We start from the raw sequence: 20,447 nt of genomic DNA, 5'->3' as shown, positions 1-20,447 counted from the left end.
TTATTTTAAGGTCATCACAGAGGCCAAGGGGGCACTCTCTTCATCTAGAGGAAAAGAAAGTTAATCTCCAAATAAAAGGTTTCTTGAAAATGTGGAATAGACTCAATCCAGAGGTGGTTATGGCCAGATTGCTTTAAAAAAGGCCTGGATTCTTTCCTAGGTGTACATAATATAACTGGGTAATAAAATTTATAGGTAAAGTTAATCCATGGAATATCTGATTGCCTCTTGGGGGATCAGGAAGGTTTTTTCCCCTGCTGTAGCAAATTGGATCATGCTTTGCTGGGTTTTTTTGCATTCCTCTGGATCAACTAGGATTGCGTGGTTGTGTTTTCTTTATTGTTTTTTGCTTTTTATTGGTTGAGCCAGAAGTCTTTTTTCAACCTGACTAACTAACTAACATTCCTGCCATTTTTGTTTGATTAAATGTAGAATTAAGTTGGAATTTAAGTAGGTGCCAGTTACAAGCAAGTTTTCTTTTTCTGTCAAAAAATTGTGCTATTGAATATTTACTGTATAGCATTATCAACCTGAAACTTGTGTTATTCAACCTAGTCTTTCCAAAATGAAAAAAAAAAGTTTTGCCTATAGTTTTACTTTAATGAGTGATAACCTTTATATTTATTAATTTTTTCTTTCTTCATAAAAGCCATTAAAAGATTACTGACAGTGTAATAGTTAAATTAACTATTGAATGAATTAAATTAACCACTTCTGGATCGGAAGGTTTTACCCCCTTAATGACCAGGCCATTTTTTTGCAATAAGGCACTGTGTTATTTTATCTGACAATTGCGCAGTCGTGCAATGTTGTACCCAAATAAAATTGATATCCTTTTTTTCCCACAACTAGAGCTTTCTTTTGGCGGTATTTGATCACCTCTGCAGTTTTTGTTTTTTGTGCTATAAACAAAAAAACAGCGGACACCTAACTGACACTTTTGAGGGGCCAGTAACATTACTACAGTAATCAGTGCAAACAATATGCACTGTTACTGTACTAATAACACTGGCAGGGAAGGGGTTAACACAAATGGCGATCAAAGGGATACATTTTTCCCTCAGGGGTACTTGCTAACTGTGTGGGGGATGGACTCACTAGATGAACACAGGGATCCATGTTCCTAAATAGCAGGAACACAAGATCCCGGTGTTCATCTGTGACAGAGCTGCTCTGTCCCTTGTTTACAAGCCGTTCTGTCTCTCTGGGGAGCGATCGCAGGTGGCCGGTGGACATCGCTAATTGGCTCCCCCTCTGGCCAATCAGTGCACGCTATTGCACGAAATGACGTACAGGTGAGTCGTTTCATGCAATAGAGCTGAGTATATGTACTGCTGGCGGTCGGCAAGTGGTTAACCGGTTGCCGACCGCCGCACGACGATATACGTCGGCAGTCAGCCCCGGCCAGGCAAAGTGACGTGTATATATACGTCACTAGCCTGTCACTTGCTTGGGAGCCAATAGCGGGCGAGCGCGCGCCCGCGGAGGCACGCTCCCGCCCTGGTTTGTTCCCCAGCAAGTCCGTGCGTGTGACCGGCGGACCCGATGTCCACCGGTCACTCGCCGATCATCGGTGCAGAGGGAGAAAGTCAGGCGGCTAATGTAAACAAGCCGCCTGTCATTCTCCCCTGTGTAGAAACAGTGATCATACGGTTCTACTATGTAGGACCGTTGATCATTGTTCCTACACTTCAAGCCACAGCCAATCACAGTAAGAATCGCACCCCTAGGGATACACATCACCCCTCCATCTCAAAAAAAGTTAACCCCTTCACTACCAGTGTCATTTTGCAGTAACAGTGCATATGTATAGCACTGATTACTGCAGTAATGTCACTGGTAACCCCAAAAGTGTCAAAAATGTCAGTCAAGGGTCCGATCTGTCCGTCGCAATGTCGCAGTACCGCAAAAAAAATCGCAGATCACCGCCATTACACGTTAAAAAAAAACACCAAAAATGACAGAAATCTTTCCCTTAGTTAGTAAACGCAATAACTTTTGCGCAAACCAATCAAAATACGCTTTTTGCGATTTTTTCTTTTACCAAACATAGGTAGCAGAAAACAAATTGGCCAAAAACGTTAAAAAAAGTTTTGATTTTTACATTTTTTTTGGGGGGAATTTCATATAACAAAATGTGAAAAATATTGTTGTTTTTGCAAAATTTACGCTCCTTTTTTGTTTATAGCGCAAAAAGTAAAAATCGCACAGGTGATCAAATACCACCAAAAGAAAGCTCTGTTTGTGGGGAAAAAAAGGACATCAAATTAGTTTAGGGACAGCGTCGCATGACCACGCAATTGTCCGTTAAAGTCACGCAGTAAAAAATCGCAAAAAAAACCCTGGTCAGGAAGGGGGTAAAATCTTCCAGGGCTTAAGTGGTTAAGCACTAAAGTGCACCTGAAATCAAAAGTGAAGATTTGCACTGTCATATGAAACATCTTCAAGTGATAACTGCGCCTAAGCAGTACCCTGAAAATGTTTTTTGTAGAATTTTGATGTGTGAGTGTGCCTGGGCACACCTGTTCCTACAGCTCCATATCCTCTGACTACTGGTCTGAGGAAGTTTGGAGATTTGGTGATGTCACTGCTTTGCTGCTCCTTGCTTGAGGTTCTGACATTAGGAAGCAAAGTCCTGCCTCTACCAAGGTTGTTATTGCTGTCCATTTGTCAAATGTTTTTTGCTTTCCATATGTCTATTGAAAAGTCATGGTGACCGAAAGTGAGAGAAAATATACCCAGGGGGGGACACGGTAAGAAAAAAACTGATATAGGTTCTAACCATTCCCCACTCTACCTAAAACTAAAAAAAAAAGGTTTTATTGCTGGATTTTAACTTAATATACTTACCTAAGTTCATTGCAGAATTCTGAGAACTTGTATTTATTCCATGCAAATTGATCCTACCACTGCTTTTCCTCTGTGTGAAGAAAAATTGTACTGTAATAAAATTAATTGATAAGTGCTAACATTTTTTATTATATAAAATTAATGAAAATATACAGGACCTGTTGCTTTGTGATATTGCTCAGCACTACACTGTATTTACTTCCTCCAATCGAATATGGTATATCTGTTTTGTCTGGAGTCTGAGCTGGATTACACTCTAGTGATGGTCAAATGATAAAAATCCATTCTGACTGAATCTCAGACTGAATTGCCAAGACTTTTTTGTGCATAATTTCCTTTATTATAATTATCATGTGATTGTTACAGCATCGGACCAAAAAAAAAACGTGAAAAAAAAAAACAGAAAAATTGGCTCTAATAGATACAAAGTAGAGTGTGTTTTCTATCTAAGACACAGCTCTGCGATGAAAGTATTGTGTTTGTGGGACCTTATTCTCGGCCTAGGCTGCTACCTCTCAGATCATGATAAAAGAATCACTCAACAAACGGTCAACATTTGGATATGTATTGAGGGGCACCTGGTATAAGAGTTCATATAACTTAACATTTTTATTTTTATTTTTATTGGTTAAGAAAATCAGATGTATCCAACACGTTTCAGGGGAAGGCCCCCCTTTTTCAGTCCTTATGAAGGGGAAAAGGCTTTCCCTTCCAAACACATTGGCTGTATCTAATGTTCATAACTAATGAACATTTCATAAAGACTCTTTAACTGCTCCCGGACCACCCACGTACATATACTGCGGAAGAGCGTCCCTTCAGCGTAAAATCTTGTACCTGTACGTCATTTCGATTACCGGGTCTGGGGCTTGCATGCGCACCGTCGATGACCCACTCCCGCTTTGATTGGATACAGCGGGAGCCAATCAGCGGGTCCGGCGCACACGATGGTCACCAGCACCCAGCAATCGTTCCTGAGAGTAAACAAGGCAGATCGCTGTTCTGTCAGAGGGGAAGATGGAGGTCCTGTGTTTCTAAGCAGAAACATGGATATCTGTCTTCCCCCAGTCAAAGCATCCCACACACATTTGGCAAGCACTCCCAGGGAACACATTTAACCCTTTGATCACTCCTGATGTTAACCCCCTTCCCTGCCAGTGTCATTAGTACAGTGACAGTGCATTTAATTTAGCACTGATCACTGTACTAGTGTCACTGGTCCCCAAAAAGTGCCTTTGTGGGACCTGCCTAATTCTCTTGCCGCCTAGCTTATTCCACCGGTTGTCTATTACCTATTCAAACATGCTAGAATACTGTTGTGCAATATTATTTTTTCATTATGTTATTGGTATCATTACTTTTATTTTATGTCTTTTAGATATTGATTGAATGCTTTTTTATTCTTAGTGGTGAGTTATGCTCCTGAAGAAGCGACCTCGTGAAACATGTCAAGCTGAGACTCCCATCACCCCCACATAGCACTGCCGCCACGCCGACATCCCCTGAGGGGCTCTTGGTAACCTTGTCATTATTCACTTAGGGGATCTGGCTATATGACCACTATTGCTATTGGGGTTTTTGGTTTTAGGTTACATTTCCTATGTTAAAGTCATTAATGTTTTTCTTTTTTAAATTTTATGTCATTCTTATGTATAAATACATTTTGATACTTTTTTATTTATGTGCCTATAAAGTCCATATTTTCACATCTAATGTCAATACTTTCTATTAGGATGTGGCACACTGCTTACTCCATGCATTCAGGTTGCCATTCCTGTTAAAGCACAATTCAATCCCCTTTGAAACCAAGGTTGAGCTTTTTGGCCATAATTCCAAAAGATATGTTTGGTGCAAAAACAACACTGCACATCACCAAACGAACACCATAACCACAGTGAAGCATGGTGGTGACATCATCATGATTTAAGGCTGGTTTTCTTCAGCTGGGCCTTAGGTAGAGGGAATTATGAACAGTTCTAAATACTAGTCAATATTGGCAAAAAACCTTCAGGTTTCAGCTAGAAAGCTGAAAATGAAGAGGAACTTCATCTTTCAGCATGACAACGACCCAAAGCATACATCCACATCATCAAAGGAATGGCTTCACCAGAAGAAGATTAAAGTTTTGGAATGGCCCAGCCAGAGCCCAGAGCTGAATCCGATTGAAAATCTGTGGGATGATCTGAAGAGGGCTGTGCACAGGAGATGCCCTCACAATCTGACAGATTTGGAGTGTTTTTGGAAAGAAGAGTGGGCAAATATTGCCAAGTCAAGATGTGCCATGCTGATAAACTCATACCCAAAAAGACTGAGTGCTGTAATAAAATCAAAAGGTGCTTCAACAATGTATTGGTTTAAGGGAGTGCACAATTATGCAACCATACTATTTTAGTTTTTAGTTTTACTTCCCTCCACCTAAAAGATTTCAGTTTATTGTTCAATTGAGTTGTACCGTTTATAGGTCATAATAAAGGTGGAAAATTTTCTAAATTGATTTATCTTTGTCTCCTTTTTTTTTTACATCACAGAAACCTGACATTTTAACTGGGGTACGTAGACTTTTTATATCCACTGTACACAGATAAAATACATATGCATGTACATATATACACCATATGTACTGTTTTACTTTCTGAGCATTTGTATGTCTTTGGTTTGATTTGATTTGTATTAACACTAGACTTTATAGGTGCATACTTTCAGTGAGTTCTTTAATGTTACCATCTGAGCCTCATTTTATCAGTAGTCTTGCTCTCTTGTTTTTTTGTTTAGTCTACACTGATGTGGCTTTCTGATGTTTCTTCCTACTGCCTCTTTCTTGCTTACACTAACTTAAAGCACACCTGTGCCCAGATAATGGTAAATCAAGTTCAGTGGCGGCTGGTGCTCCATGGGCCTGGGGGGGGGGGGAGGCGGAGCGGCAGACAGACAGCACCATACACCCCCCCCCCCCCAATGATCACACCAGGCAGCACACAGTACACACAGTATTACAGTACAGGACCCACAGCATAACATGACATGACAGTACAGTACAGGACCCACGCATCTGCAGCAGGGGAACGGCGACGGCAGCGGCGGCAGCAGCTACTTCCCCGTCTTCTGCGTCTCCTCCTCCATGCCCAATAACATGGCTTCTCCTTTCGGCCAATCGGGAAATGGGTCTCAGAACCCGCTTCCTGATTTGCCCGGAGGAGGAACCGTTTGACAATAGCGAATTTTCATTCGCTATTGTCACACAACCGGGTGGGCTCAGGGCGCAGTGCTCTTACCAAGTAGTAAATGAGCTTTAAATATAGCCACCATTCACCTCTGTAGCTACTGGCCTTTTGGAGTATTACATCCTGCTTACAGATGGCTAAATGTACACAGCTTTATCTTATTCACTAAAGAAAGTGAATATTCACTTTTAAAAGTAAAAATTGTCCCTTTTATTTTGTAAATAAACCCCTAAGTGCATATAAAAGGTTGGAAAAAATGTGAGTAATGCCTTGGTTTGCATTTTTTCAGCTGGTAATCCACTCCCCCCTATAATTATTCACACAGCCCATCAATACTTGCGCTTTGTGGCATTGTCTCAAGGCATGGCAGTACACCCGCTCTATGTGCAGTGTATTGCAGTGGCATTCATTCTCAATGGTATCCCAAAACAATGTACAGTAGAGGGCAATGCACCATAGCACACCACAACACATATATTGTGTGTTGCCGTGCACTGAGCACATTTTTGTTCTCTTATTGTGGTGCATTGGCAGTCAATTCATAATGAATGGCCTGTCTTAACATGACACACATTAACATGTGCTATAATGCGTGTTAACGCATGTATAAACACACTGCAATGGATCACGCAAGTGTGAATGGGCCTTCAGACATCAGAATTAAGTATTTTTTAACTCCTGTATTGCTGAAATTTGGGAGTTGTATCTATGTGCATGGTCTTGACAATAAAACCCAGGACTATAACCGGTGGATTGCAGCTCCTGTGCACTTCATACTATTTACTTTTCTATTTTTTATTGACTTTTAATTTTATTTTACCTTATTATTGTGGGGTTTCCTATTCCCTCATCAGTTGCCCTGATATGGAGGAAAAATCTTAGAAATATATTTTTTTAACAAATATGAGCAAAAGCCTTTATATCTGTACGGATTTGCCACAGGATATTTTGTATTTTGCTCTCAAGTTCTTTTCTCATTAGAGTATGTTTGTTCATGTTTGTTCAGTTGTAGCCTAAATGCCATCTTTGAAAATACGATTGAAAACTGAATATCATAATAAGCAAAATTACAATTTTTTAAGCTGTGTTTTATCTATAAAGCTGAACTCCAAGCTAGTGAAAATAAAATGATTAATTAAAGAAGTTATTTATTTATAAAAAAAAAATATGTAACACACATAAGAACCTAATAAAAACAAAAATGTACAAGCTGTCACAACCAGAAGGCTCCCTAGCCATCCTGTCTATGTCCTGGAGTTTTGACTTAAAAAACAAGATATACAAACTGAATATATAAGAACTCTACAACAAAAGAGCAAACAAAATGCAATACCAATGTCATCTGCAAAGTGAAAAATAGCGATAAGAATAAAAATGACAAAATCCAACACAAAGCTTTAATGTTCCAGAGCCAGAGTGGACTTCCTATTGCAGGCCACAGATGGTAGACACTGCAAGCTACTCCTGGTTCCTACATTTATGGCCTTTTCTTGTTAACAATTACAGTATGTAAGTGCATTACTCTTCTTTTACTTACTTCTTTTATCTAATAAATTATCTTTTACTACACTATGCATGGGGCATTTGTTGTCTGTTTAATTTTAAATAGAGGTGACTCAGTTCCCAGGGCATCAGTCTCTGCAAAACCCCACACTGTAGCACTCAAACTAATGCAGGCCATACATGAGTCGAATTCAAATCACATTTTCTTTTGAAAAACAGACATTTTGTGTGTTTTGTAATCAAATGGTGCCACCATTGATTTCGAAATTCAACCAACCAAGCCTTCAATTTCACCACATATTGCTACAGAAAAGAATATTCTTTTCTTTCCAGGTCATAGCTCATGCACATTTCTTTTTCAATTGCATTTTTCATGATTCTCTCATCATTGATTAGAAGTTCATTCCTTTTTCCAAAAATTTCCGATCACTCAAATTCGATGATCACACGAAAATCTGCCATTTCTGCAGCCCACTAATGGTCCGAAATTCAAATTAAAATTTTTAGTTACCATTTGCGAAAGAAAATTAATTATGAATTTGACCCATGTATGGCCAGCTTTAGGGTGAGTATACTATAAACCTGCTGTTTTTCCTTTGATTACCAATCAGCAGGCTGGGGGAAATGATTGGCCCTGTGTTCAAGACTAAACTGTGCAGCTTCTGCAGCTGGGGTAAAATGTGGCAGCACTGCCTGATAAGAGAAGCTGGATCATAGAGGCGGCTGTAAAGAATTATGCATCCTTTAAAAGCCAAAACTTTTTCTACATTTGTACTTTAGCTATACATTCATCTGCTTGCCTAAATATCATTAATAATAATAATTATAAATACTAACAATTGTAAATAATGGTAAACAATGAATTTCAGGCAAAAGCAATGTGCGGTTATTGAGTTATTGATGAAAGAGGAGTGCAGGCTTTCAGACATCCACAGAAGCCTACAGCATGTTTACAAATATGATACCACTGACAAGAGCCACCAATGAAGGGAATTGCTTTATTGCTTTTGTCAATGGTGTAATCTCTGTAAACATTCTGTAGCATTCTGTGGATGTTGGACACCCTGTACCCTTCCTTCATCAGGAGCTCAATGACAACATGTTGCTTTTGCTTGGAATCCATTATTAACCCTCAATAAAAAAGGAAGAAGAAGAGTTCCTATAGAAGAAGGTTCCTATAGAGGAATATGCTTGATGCCTCTATCAACACGTGTTGATGCAGGAATACCTCCGGCCAGGCCATTATCTTTTCCCATTTCACATGACTGCTACGTGCTTGTTCGTAGTGAACAACCACATAGCAGTCGTGTGAAAAGTCTACTGTCCTACCCTGCTGTAACTTGTTTTGTACCACTTATGTGAATAAAGGAACTTCTCTTCATTGGATTCCGTGGTGGTGTGCGACCATTTTCTTTTATGCTTCTGCTGGTGGCGAGCCAAGGTTCAGTACCCACCTTGGATTGTGGACTTTGACTAGTCTGAGCGGTGTTATCTCTTTTCTTCATTATCTTTTCCTGGCAGGGAGCCATCGGCAAGGTAGCCGGAGAAGACAGTGATTATTGCTAGCGGCTATAGCAGCCACTAGAGATAATTACAGGTAAAACCGGGCATGCTGATTGTACCCAAGTTGATCGATCCAACAACTTGGTACATTTAGCTTGCCCATACACAGTTCCAACCGTGTATGGCCTGCCTAACTCTTCCAACATGTGAAATTTGAACAACCTATGTAGATTAATAAAAGAAGTTATGCCCACATTTGCACTACTTTTGGTAAAGCCCTTGTATTTTTGAAAAAAGATATGTACAGTTTTGTTAACATTCCATACACAACAATGCATGCATGAAAAAACATGTTCTACATACAGATGGCAATGTAGATATCACACATACCCGCCATAACATCCCTTCCTGAAGAGCTATGGACAATGCTTCTGTGGGGTTTTCAATGACTCTGCTTTTATGACCAGAAAAATCCATCGCCACAAGAGAGTTTTCTGATATGCTTCTCTAAAATGTAAAACATATGCAAACAAAACTTAATTGACTTTAATAAATATATATATTATTTAGTAAGGGATAGATTCAAAGTACATGTACTGTTTCAAATGTCACTTTATGCAAGGAACATATCTCATGAGTAGGGATAAGGTTAGGGTTCGTCACTACCATGGGTTTGAAGGTAATCCTGCATGGTCATGATTCGTGGCTCCAGCAAATTTTATGTGCAGATTTTCTCAGGAGAACCTTTTATTTTTCAAACCATAATGTACTGCATGCCCTTCAAACCATTGTCAGTAGGCTTAGAAGGACCAACAAGCAGGGTTTTGGTTAAGCTACCCCCGTGTTTAAAAGCGAGGGTGGAGAACCAAGCATTAAGGTTGGGTTCACACTTGAGCGATGCGGGAACCAGCGCGATTCCAGTGTGAGTTCCTGCATCGCATCTCACTTGCCCCCTGCGAACCGCTGTGGGTGTCAATGTAAAGTTTATGACACCCCCATATAAGTTTGCAGATCGCAGTGCAAACTGTGAAATCAGACATGAATCGGATTGCATAGGTGTGAACACCCATGCGATTCGATTCCAGTGCGTGTAAATAACTTTGCAATGCTTTGTATCAAAATCAGAATTTTAGTGTTGTTTATAACAGGACAAATTACAGAGCAAAATTCACTCTCCTTTATGTGCAGTAACACTATTTATGTTTAAATCAACACTGCTCAAAAAAAGTGCCTTTTGTTTGGTTTTATTACATTTAATTGTCTATGATGTACGAAAAAAAAAAAATTGTTGCAGGACCATATTCACAAAAAGAAAGTCTTCTGTGTCCTTAAAAAAAAAAAAACAATGTTATGTATTACGTTGTGATGTTAAGTAATGACAAAATTCTCGCCAAATAAAATGGCTCATAGCAGAAATTTGAAAATTGCTCTGGTCCATAAGGGGCAAACAGGTGAGAGAGCCAAAGTGGTTAACAGGGACACAGACAACAATATGCTCTAAACCTGACAGAGATGCTAACCCCTCACCACTCTTTCCAATACAGATAGAAAATGTACTTTGGATAAACTTTAATGTGAATATTCAACAAATTCTCATCCAATCCATATTCTTTTGGTTTAATGAGACAACAATCCGCTACACACCTAGCAATAGCAGTGGTATGTGAAACAAAGCATTCTTTGAACTGGAAATGTCCATTTTGATGATGTTGAAAATATGGCACTGTACATTGCTACACCTTGGACATTGGAAGTGGGTTATAATATTTTATTGCCCAAAGTTCAACCCTGATAGAGTTGGGATGTATTGTATATCACAGACGTCAGTTGGAAGGTGACAACAAAACAGTCTTACATCTATTATATTTAAACAATAATATGTACCGTAGCCCCAAGATTCTGACTGCTTGCATCAATTTTTTGCTGTGGTCTTAAGTAATTTTGATAAATCTGTTTTCCATTCTGAAAATAAATGCAGATGTAGCATTAGAAATATGTTTTGCCCCTTATTATACAGTGATCAACAATGCTTTTAGGCAAAGAACTCCAAATATATGAAAAATCTTCTAGTTCTGTTCCACACTCATTCAAAACACAGGAGATAGTTAATCAGTCTGTCCGTGCATTGACTTGAAATCTGGTTATTTTACCATATAATGCGTGAAATGTTCAATCAGACTTGTAGCAGTCGTGCTTAATTTGTAAGTTGATCAACAGAAAGAGGAGGTACCCAGGCATTCCTACATGCCTAGATTTGATTTTTTTTTTTTACTCACAAATTTAAAAAGATTGGCCATACAGTAGATGGGCAAATGTCTCCCCAAAAACAACAGGCTGTGAGACATCTGCCATGCTCTATAGCAGGGGTCTTCAAACTTTCTAAACAAAGGACCAGTTTACTGTCCTTCAGACTTTAGGGGGCCGGACTAGGGCCAGTGGGAGTAGAAAATGTCTTATCTTTGGTATCAATGGGATGAATAGTGCCCCGTTGTTGGCATCAGTGGGAGGAATAGTGCCCTTTCATTGCTGTCGGTGGGAGAAATAGTGCACCATCGTTGGTGTCAATGAAGGGAATTCTGTCCCATCGTTGGTGTCAGCGGAAGGAATTCTGTCCCATCGTTGATATCAGCGGAAGGAATAGCGCTCCACTGCTTGTGTCAGTGGATGTAATATTGCCCCAAGGGCCAGATAAAGGCTAGCAAAGTGCCGCATTTGGCCCCTGGGTGGCAGTTTGTAGAAAGCTGCTCTATAGCACTGGGGCAGGCACATTTTCTCATGTAAGTCAGAAGTAGAACTCTTCCAATTAAATCTGAACTCCAGGCAAACAGCTAAAAATACATGTGACAGCTTACCTGGTGCAAAGGAAATTTGAACATCCGGAATATAATTGTATTCTATTTTGCACACTGCATTTATTGTGCACATGGCACTAATAATGTTTTCATTACATGTTTGAATTCATCGAGTCCTGATCAGAATTAGCCTGCCTATGTTACGCCCCTTGTTACCATAAAAGTACAATTGTAATATTAATGTGATACCTACGTAATCATGTGTATAAAAACCTTCAACTGTGTCAAATTAAACAGAACAGTAATTTTGGAAAGATGCCGAGTGTATCTTTTTTTTGTGTCTGTCCCCTACTGCAGTAGTTATTAATAATTTGGAACCACTAATCTATATGAGGATAAGAGTTGTCTTTCTATAAACACAACACTTGGCAAATTATTTAAATGTCTGCCCATTTACACAGCCATAGCAGATAGTAAAGCCAGCTTGGTGACCTGACTTTTCAATACTGTAATTACAAAACACAGTTAGGTCATCTCCCATCCCAAGCCTGTGATTGGACAGTGAAAGTGCAGTAACTGACTGATTATATCATCTCTCTGCTCTCTCCTTATATCAGCAAATTTCTTGTCAGAACGTGAGCAGGATGCACGCAGGACACATGTGCTGCTACTCCCTCCAGTAGCCTCAATGCTAATATACAGGGTGTGGGGAGGTGCAGAGTGGTGCGGTGGCAGCAAACACTCAGAGTCCAGTTGTGGAGAAAATAACCTGTATTAATGTCAGAGTTCAATAATTCCTGGCTGACCGGAACACTCATAGAAGATAGCAGCAATATGTAGCAGAGTAGGTCTCAGATGTCTTGAGGGGTGGAATGCGGCCTGGCTGGTCCGTACCCAAATGGGGAGGTCTCCAGGAAGAATGGTCCCCATCCTTTCCATACTCATCAGGTGCCTCTCCCTACCATTAATCACTGTTTGTAACAGATGGCTTCCCCAATGACCCAGGAAACCATAGAGGAACCGTGTTCCTCTTTACTTCCCCTCTGACTGCAATGCTGCTGCAGTCGAGCACCACCTACAGAGGAAAAAATAGACTGCACCTGCCTACCAGGGTATTACAAGAAGAGAAGAAAAAGTAACATTCAGGTATTTATACTAACCGCATTTTAAAAATATGTTTAAAGCCTTAGCTTACCAAAAACAAAAAAAAATAAAAAATCAGCACAAGGAACACGTCTTACTACCTTCATATGCATGTGTCCCAATGTGCTGCAAAAGATAAACAATTTATGAATGGAGGGGGCAGGCCTTTCAATCATCGGCTCATCCTCCATTTAAAGATCCCATTTCATTCACGAGAGTTATAGTAACAGCTTCTATGAATGGAGAAGCTGGGCGGAAAGGGCAGGTATAGTCGGCACTCTTGATGAGTGCCAGTCATAGCCCCTTTGATCTATTTGCCCCTGCCTATAGTGGCGGAGATGGGGGTGGGGGCATCAGAGGGCTGCAATTTCAATGAAAGGAGACATAGCTGCAGAAGTGATGTATCTCACTAAAAGTAAGTAATGTCCCTTGTGCTGTTTTTGTTTTTTTTTTTTTTGTTTTTTAGGTAAGGTAAACGTAGGCTTTAAGACCCCGTTCAGACAGGGGTGACACAACTTGATGGGGCGACCTGTGAAGTCATATGATTTAAGTCAATGCAAGTCGCCTCCAGGTCGCCCCAAAGTAGTACAGGACCCTTTTTCTAAGTCGGAGCGACTTGTGTCGCTCCTATTAGAACGGGTCATGTGCTAATCAATGGCGAGCGACCCACCGCGACTTGTCAGGCGACCAAGTCGCCTGACAAGTCGCGCTAGTGTGAATGGGGTCTAATTCTTCTACAATAAATGCATGACTGGATTTGTTGGTTTTTTTTTTTATTTCTGCATGTATTTATTCATGTAACACCACAGTTTTTACAGCACTTTTACATATTGTACATTCACATTAGGCCCTATCCTCAAGATACTTATCGTCAACTCAAAGGTCCTTATCTCTAATGAATATGCACATGCTAGAGCCAATATGGGCAGATTCTAGTGAGCCCATCAGCATGTCTTTGGAGTGTGGGAGTAAATGGAGTATATGGGGAAAACCCATGCAAGCACAGGGAGAACATGCAAACTTAATGAAGATAGTGCCCTAACCAGGATTTACAACAGGAACCCCAGTGCTCCAAGGCTGAAGAGTTAACCACTAAGCCACTGTGCTGTCTGTTCTGATATAACAGCCTTCCTCCTTTTGACCAAGAAGTTGGTAGAGATAGATGGTACTGCTGCTAGACGGTCCTGCTGCCTCTGGAAAAAATTTCAATTTTATTTTGTTCACTTTTATTTCTGTTGCAAGGAATGTAAACCTCCCTTGTAGTAGGAACAGAGCATAACAGGTCATTTTTACAGTCCCTAGATCTCTCCTCTAGGCTGGAAAGCCTGAGATAAAAAAAAAATAATAATCTCAGGCTTTCCATGTGCCGTAAGTAACGTCATGACGTCGCTCTCAGCCTTTGAAGGTCATAGAGATGGCCGGGGAACATCTGGTCCTCGGTCAGCTCTATGATAAACAGCCGTGGCACCAGAGGGCAGCGGGAGGGGGGAACATCCCCTTCCGCCACCTGCAAAAACAGTATGAGAGGGAATTACCAGTAGTAAAAAACAATTTTCAGCTGCGGACATTATTCAGATTTACCCACTTAAAGCCCAGGATGTCATATGATGTCCACCTAGGGTTAAATGGTTAAAGGGCACATTTAACAGGTGGTGCCACCTGTAGAATTGTACAAGCAAGTTGTCATGGCCCTAAAGCTTTGTAAAACCACAGCTCTACCACCTGTTTTATTGTCCTCATGCCACCCATGTGAAAAAGCCCTTTCGGTTTTCAAACTAAACTTAATGGATAATCCTTACCATATAAAAAGATAGACAGAGTATTTATAAGAGAAATAAAGAGAGTATGTATACCTTGTATAACCTAATTGCTGTCAGCCAGCAGATCTTACTCTCTTCAGTCTCTGCACAGAGTAGTTTCATTTCCTTGGTTCCTCCTGTCTTGTTAGGCTAGAAGGCCACAGCACATTTTGATTAATGCATGCCTTGCAGGAAATACCTGTTGAAATAAAATTCACTAAAATACTCCTACTTAAACAGCCAAGACATGATTACACTTTACCACACATGCTCTACAATAAATTTTTGCTGGAAATTGCTAGGTGTTACAGTGATAAAACAATGGTCGTACCTTGAGGCAGAATCCAAAGTCTGTAGGAGCCCCATAGCTTTTCTTTGCAGACAGCAACATATATACATTACTCTCCGTAAAATCACAGAAGAATTGTAGGTGCCTGGGGTCCTAAGAAATAAAAAGATATGCTCATTTTGGAGGTATGGTGGGGAAATATTTAAATTAGATACTCTGAAGTATGTCAAGCCATTTTAAATTGTATCTCAGGGCTAGCATTTTAGTTTGGGATAGAGTGTGAAAGGGTGTGAAAGGGTTGGAGGACTTGTAGCCTTTGGCCTGGAGGTCAAAAACAATCAGCTAGTCCTTTCACCTTAGGAACAGATTTCTGTGAACTTAGGAAACTGTACTGCGAAGTAAGCCTGTGACTGTGCATTTGCAAGTGCAGTTTCTCCCAAGCTTAGTAAATGCAGTAAGCTCTGCTGATTTCCATCATCAATTCATATGCACGTAAAATTGATTTTATATTTTCTTTGCATCTGATTGGGTATTATTTACAAAGTGAAATGTTACCACCTTACATTTACTAAGATAAATGCATACAACTGCTCTTGCAAAGGGCACAGTTACATAGTTACATAGTTAGTCAAGCTAAAAAAAAGTCCATCTAACTCAACCAATAAAAAACAAAAAAGAAAAACACAACCATACAATCCCATATACACAATCATATACCCACAGTTGGTCCAGAGAAAGGCAAAAAACTCCAGCAAAGCATGATCCAATTTGCTACAGCAGGGGAAAAAATTCCCTGAGAGGCAATCGGATATTCCCTGGATCAACTTTGCCTATAAATATTAGTGTCCAGTTATATTATGTACACCTAGGAAAGAATCCTGGCCTTTTTCAAGCAATTTACTGAGCTTGCCAGAACCACCTCTGGAGGGAGTCTATTCCACATTTTCACAGCTCTTACTATGAAGAAACCTTTCAGTATTTGGAAACAAAATCGATTTTCCTTGAGACGTAAAGAGTGCCCCCTTGTCCTCTGTGATGACCTTAAAGTGACTAACTCAACACCAAGTTCACTATATGGACCCCTTATGTCTTTATACATGTTGATCATATCCCCCTTAATCTCCTCTTCTCACGAGAAAATAAATTTGGTTCCTTTAATCGTTCCTCATAGTTGAGCTCCTCCATGCCTGTTATAGGTTTGGTCCCCTTCTCTGCACTTTCTCCAGTTTCCCGATATCCTTTTTGAGAACTGGTGCCCACAATGAACTGGATATTCTAGATGAGGTCTTACTAATGATTTGCACAGGGGCAAAATTAAATAATATCTATCTGCAGTCCATGCCTCTCCTAATACAAGAAATTACTTTGCTTGCTTTGGAAACCGCAGCTTGGCATTGCATGCTATTATTAAGCTTAGGATCTACCAGAACAACCAGATCCTTCTCCGCTATGGATTCCCCCAGTTCTACTCCCCCTAGTATGTATGCTGCATGCATATTCTTAGCCCCCAAGTTCATAACATTACATTTATCAACATTAAACCTCATTTGCCACATAGTTGCCCAATTAAACAGTGCATTGAAGTTGGCTTGTAAGTTGGAGACATCCTGTAAGGAAGTTATTCCACTGCAAAGCTTGGTGTCATCTGCAAAGACTGAAATTATACTTTTAATTCCAGACCCTAAATCATTTTTAAATATATTAACCACTTCCCACCCGCCCTATAGGCAATTGTGGTTGCATTATCCTGACCTACCGTCATATGACGTAAAACAGGATAATGCGCTCTGCGCGCCCCCAGGGGGGCGATCGGTGCTGCGGTGTGTCACTCTGACACACCCCATTTCCAATCTGAACTGACGTAGGCTCTTTACCATGTGACCAGTTGAGTCCAATCACAGCTGGTCACATAGTAAAAAGGAAGAGCCGTTGATCGGCTCTCCTCAGTTGGTGCCTGACAGGCACGAGTAGAGGAGAGCCAATCTGCGGCTCTCCTGACAGGGGGGGGGGGGGGTCTGTGCTGGTAATCAGAGCATTGATTACCAGTGCAGACCCTTGGGGGGTGCCACTAGAGCCACCAGGGATGCCCACCCATGGCCACCAGTGATGCCCACCCATGACCACTAGGGATGCCCACCATGGCCACCAGGGATGGCAATCAGGGCTCAGGGAGCCTGCCTGTGGTGCCCTCCCTATCAGTGCTGCCCACCATTGCCACCTATCAGTGCTGCCCACCAGTGCCCATCATTGCCATCAGTGCCTCCCAACAGTGTCCACCAGTGCCGCCTATCAGTGCCCATCAGTGCCGCCCATCAGTGCCCATCAGTGTCTCCTATCAGTGCCCATCAGTGCCATCTATAAGTGCCCATCAGTGCCGCCTATCAGTGCCCATCAGTGCCCACTAATGCTGCATATCAGTGCTACCTATCAGTGCCACATATCAGTGCCTATCAGTGCTGCATATAAGTGCCCATCAGTGCTGCATATTAGTGCCATCCCATCAGTGCCATCCCATCAGTGCCACCCCATCAGTGCCACCCCATCAGTGCCTCTTCATCAGTGCCTGTCAGTGCAGCCTCATCAGTGCTCATCAGTGCAGGAAAAAACTTATCTATTTACAAAATTTTATAACATAAACAAAAAAAACTTTTTTTTTTCAAACTTTTCGGTCTTTTTTTATTTGTGTAGCAAAAAAGAAAAAACCTTGCGGTGATCAAATACCACCAAAAGAAAGCTTTATTTGTGGGAAAAAAATTACATAAATTTAGTTTAGGTACAGTGTTGCATGATCGCGCAATTGTCATTCAAAATGCAACAGTGCTAAAAGCTGAAAATTGGCCTGGGCAGGAAGGGGGTGTAACTGCCCCGTATTGAAGTGGTTAAAAAGTAAGGGTCCCAACACTGAATATTGGGGTACAAGCCTGTAGACTTTACCTTACACATTAGCTGTGTGTGGAGAATTGTGTCAAACGCTTTTGCAAAATCCAAGTATACTACATCCACAGCCACCCCTCTGTCCAAGGTTTTGTAATATAAAATGGTTGGTCTTGTCCTGAGTTTGCTCAAAGCTGTGTGAGCTATAGATCTCCTCTTCCACACTGGCTACCCGGGATTCCACTTCCTGCAGCCTGTGGGAATGCTCTGCGAGCTGGTGTTTTATCTCCTGCATTCCAGCTGCAACCGCAGTTTGTACTGCTGCGGTTATGGTGGGGGATAGGAGAGCCACCACGGTTTGTGCAATGCAGTCTGACTGAGGGTCCCCCAGAGAGGGCACTGTGGAAGCCTGGGGGACGTGGGTGTCCATATGAGCGGCATCGGCCGCTCCAGCGGTAAAGTCCGAAGCCGGGGCCTCGATTTGCGGCGGACCCGGCGGAGCGCGCGGGCCGCCTTTCTCCAGGAATTTGTCCATGCTGCGGATCAATGGGAGCCGAGGATGTGCCCGGAGGTCGGGGAGGCAGGTAGCGACCCGAACGGGGCGAAGTGGGGGTTTTATAGGCAGTTATGCGGGAGCGGAGGAGGGATGCGTTCACAGCATTCGGCGCCGGAACCGGAAGGAAGTCCAAGGTTTTACTTACCTCCTCATAAAAAGAAATCAGGTTTGTTTGACAACTTCTGTCTTTCATGAATCCATGCTGTCTGTTGCCTAAAATATATTTTCCAGCAAGAACTCATCTATTTGGTCTTTTATTATACTCTCCAGTATCTTCCCGACTATAGAAGTTAAACTAACAGGTCTATAATTACGTGGTAAAGACTTTGACCTTTTTAAATACAGGCACCACATTGGCCCTACCCCAGTCCAGTGGTACTATTCCAGTCCCTAACAAGTCCCTAAAAATTAGAAACAATGGCTTTGAAAAGACAGAGCTCAATTATTTTAGGATCCGTGGGTAGATGCCATCTGGTCCAGGTGCTTTATCCACCTCTATTCTGTCTAAATATTTCTGGCCCATATCACTTTTGAGCCATTGTGGATCATTTGGGGCTGATGATTGGATACAGCGGGAGCCAATCAGCGGGTCTAGAGAGTCGGGTCGTTGTATGGTGTGCAGTGGCTGAGATTTTTCCCTGCAATGCTCAGCATGTATCACTGACTGTGGGTTCCATTCTAAATAATGCATTAAGGGTGAAATATCTGGCACTATTTAAGATGGTGACTTTTGTCATTGGGACAAAAAGTGATGGGAAATCTAATATTTTACCGCTGTACTGTCACTGCAGCAGGAGGTTATCTTAGATCTTCCAATGAAGGCACTTGTTCTGGTAGTAACTTTATTAAATTACTTTTTCCTCACTTTGGAGAGGTTTTTTCTCACTTCCTGCAGTGTTTCTGTATCAGGACGTGAAGAAAAAGAAGAAAAAGGATAGGGGTTTTATCCACTCCCTCCTCAATCCAAAGCAAGCAAAAGTGTTGTATAGAGATAAATGTTAAAATGGACCTTTCACTACGGTGCAAGGTCTGATAATTACATACCGTACATACAATATTCCTCCCTCCCCACACCAAAAATGGTTTTATCTGTAAAATGAAAAGATCTATGGAGAATAGTTAGAAAATATACTTACCTTACACCTGGCTTTGGTGTGTAGGGTCTGAGATTTTGGATACTCAGCATTCGCAGGATCTCACCTGGAGGGTTATGTCATCACTGTTTCCAGTGTGGAAGCCAGGTGTAAGGTAAGTCATTTTTTCACTTTATCTATAAGTTTGTTCTTTTTTACAGTTATAATGCAACAATTTTAGATGGGGAAAGGGGATGAATATAATAAACAGACCTTGCATTTTGATACAACACATATTAAAGCATTTTAAATCAAATGTTTACATTTCATTTTTTAGGTTTTTTTTTTACATTTTCCAAATTTTATAAATATCCAATATGATGGAGCAGAAAAAAATGTTTGGAGTATACCGCAATCACAAGTATCATTGACCTAAGCACAGTGCAGAAAAGAAGAAGTGATTTGATATAATTGGCAGCATCCTATAACAGAAGACATTTTATACTTACCTTTCCAGTAGACGATGTGCTAAATCTTTGCTTCAAGAGGAATGCCCAACAGTGTCTAATAGCCTTTCCCCAGCTATAGCATAAGGTGCTTCCCTCCAGCTGCTACATCACTACACTTTCAAGAACTAGTCTGCCATTTTCTTATAAAGCCCCGTACACACGTACTGATTGTCGGCCGAACGATCGGCCATCTTTTGTCTGGTGCTGTCCTGACGGCTGAAAAGTGCTAAAGACTGCACACGAATTTTGTCGGCCAACAACAGCCGACTGCAGAAGTGATGTCATGTGATGGTTAACTTTCCGTGTGTTTTTTTCTTTTCTGAGCATGCCCAGTC

The 20,447-nt window shown here is 41.1% G+C and overlaps 1 protein-coding gene across 2 annotated transcripts in view; it reads right to left on the bottom strand.

Moving 5' to 3' along the window:
- The window catches only part of GRB14 (growth factor receptor bound protein 14), a 95,942-nt gene that overhangs the window by 17,477 nt on the left and 58,018 nt on the right, over positions 1–20,447 (bottom strand). For both annotated transcript variants that reach the window (XM_082260203.1, XM_082260202.1), the window contains exons 6-10: positions 15,143–15,253; positions 14,866–14,961; positions 10,962–11,039; positions 9,468–9,584; positions 2,851–2,920 (exon numbers count right to left, since the gene is read on the bottom strand). In XM_082260203.1, the coding sequence (XP_082116329.1) occupies positions 2,851–2,920; positions 9,468–9,584; positions 10,962–11,039; positions 14,866–14,961; positions 15,143–15,253 (472 nt within the window). The remainder of the gene's footprint in view (positions 1–2,850; positions 2,921–9,467; positions 9,585–10,961; positions 11,040–14,865; positions 14,962–15,142; positions 15,254–20,447) is intronic.

This window comes from Pelophylax lessonae, assembly GCF_965119305.1.
Source record: "Pelophylax lessonae genome assembly, chromosome: 6".
NCBI lineage: Eukaryota > Metazoa > Chordata > Amphibia > Anura > Ranidae > Pelophylax > Pelophylax lessonae.
Note: the sequence above shows the minus strand (reverse complement) of the source record. Positions and strands in the feature narration are given on the sequence as shown.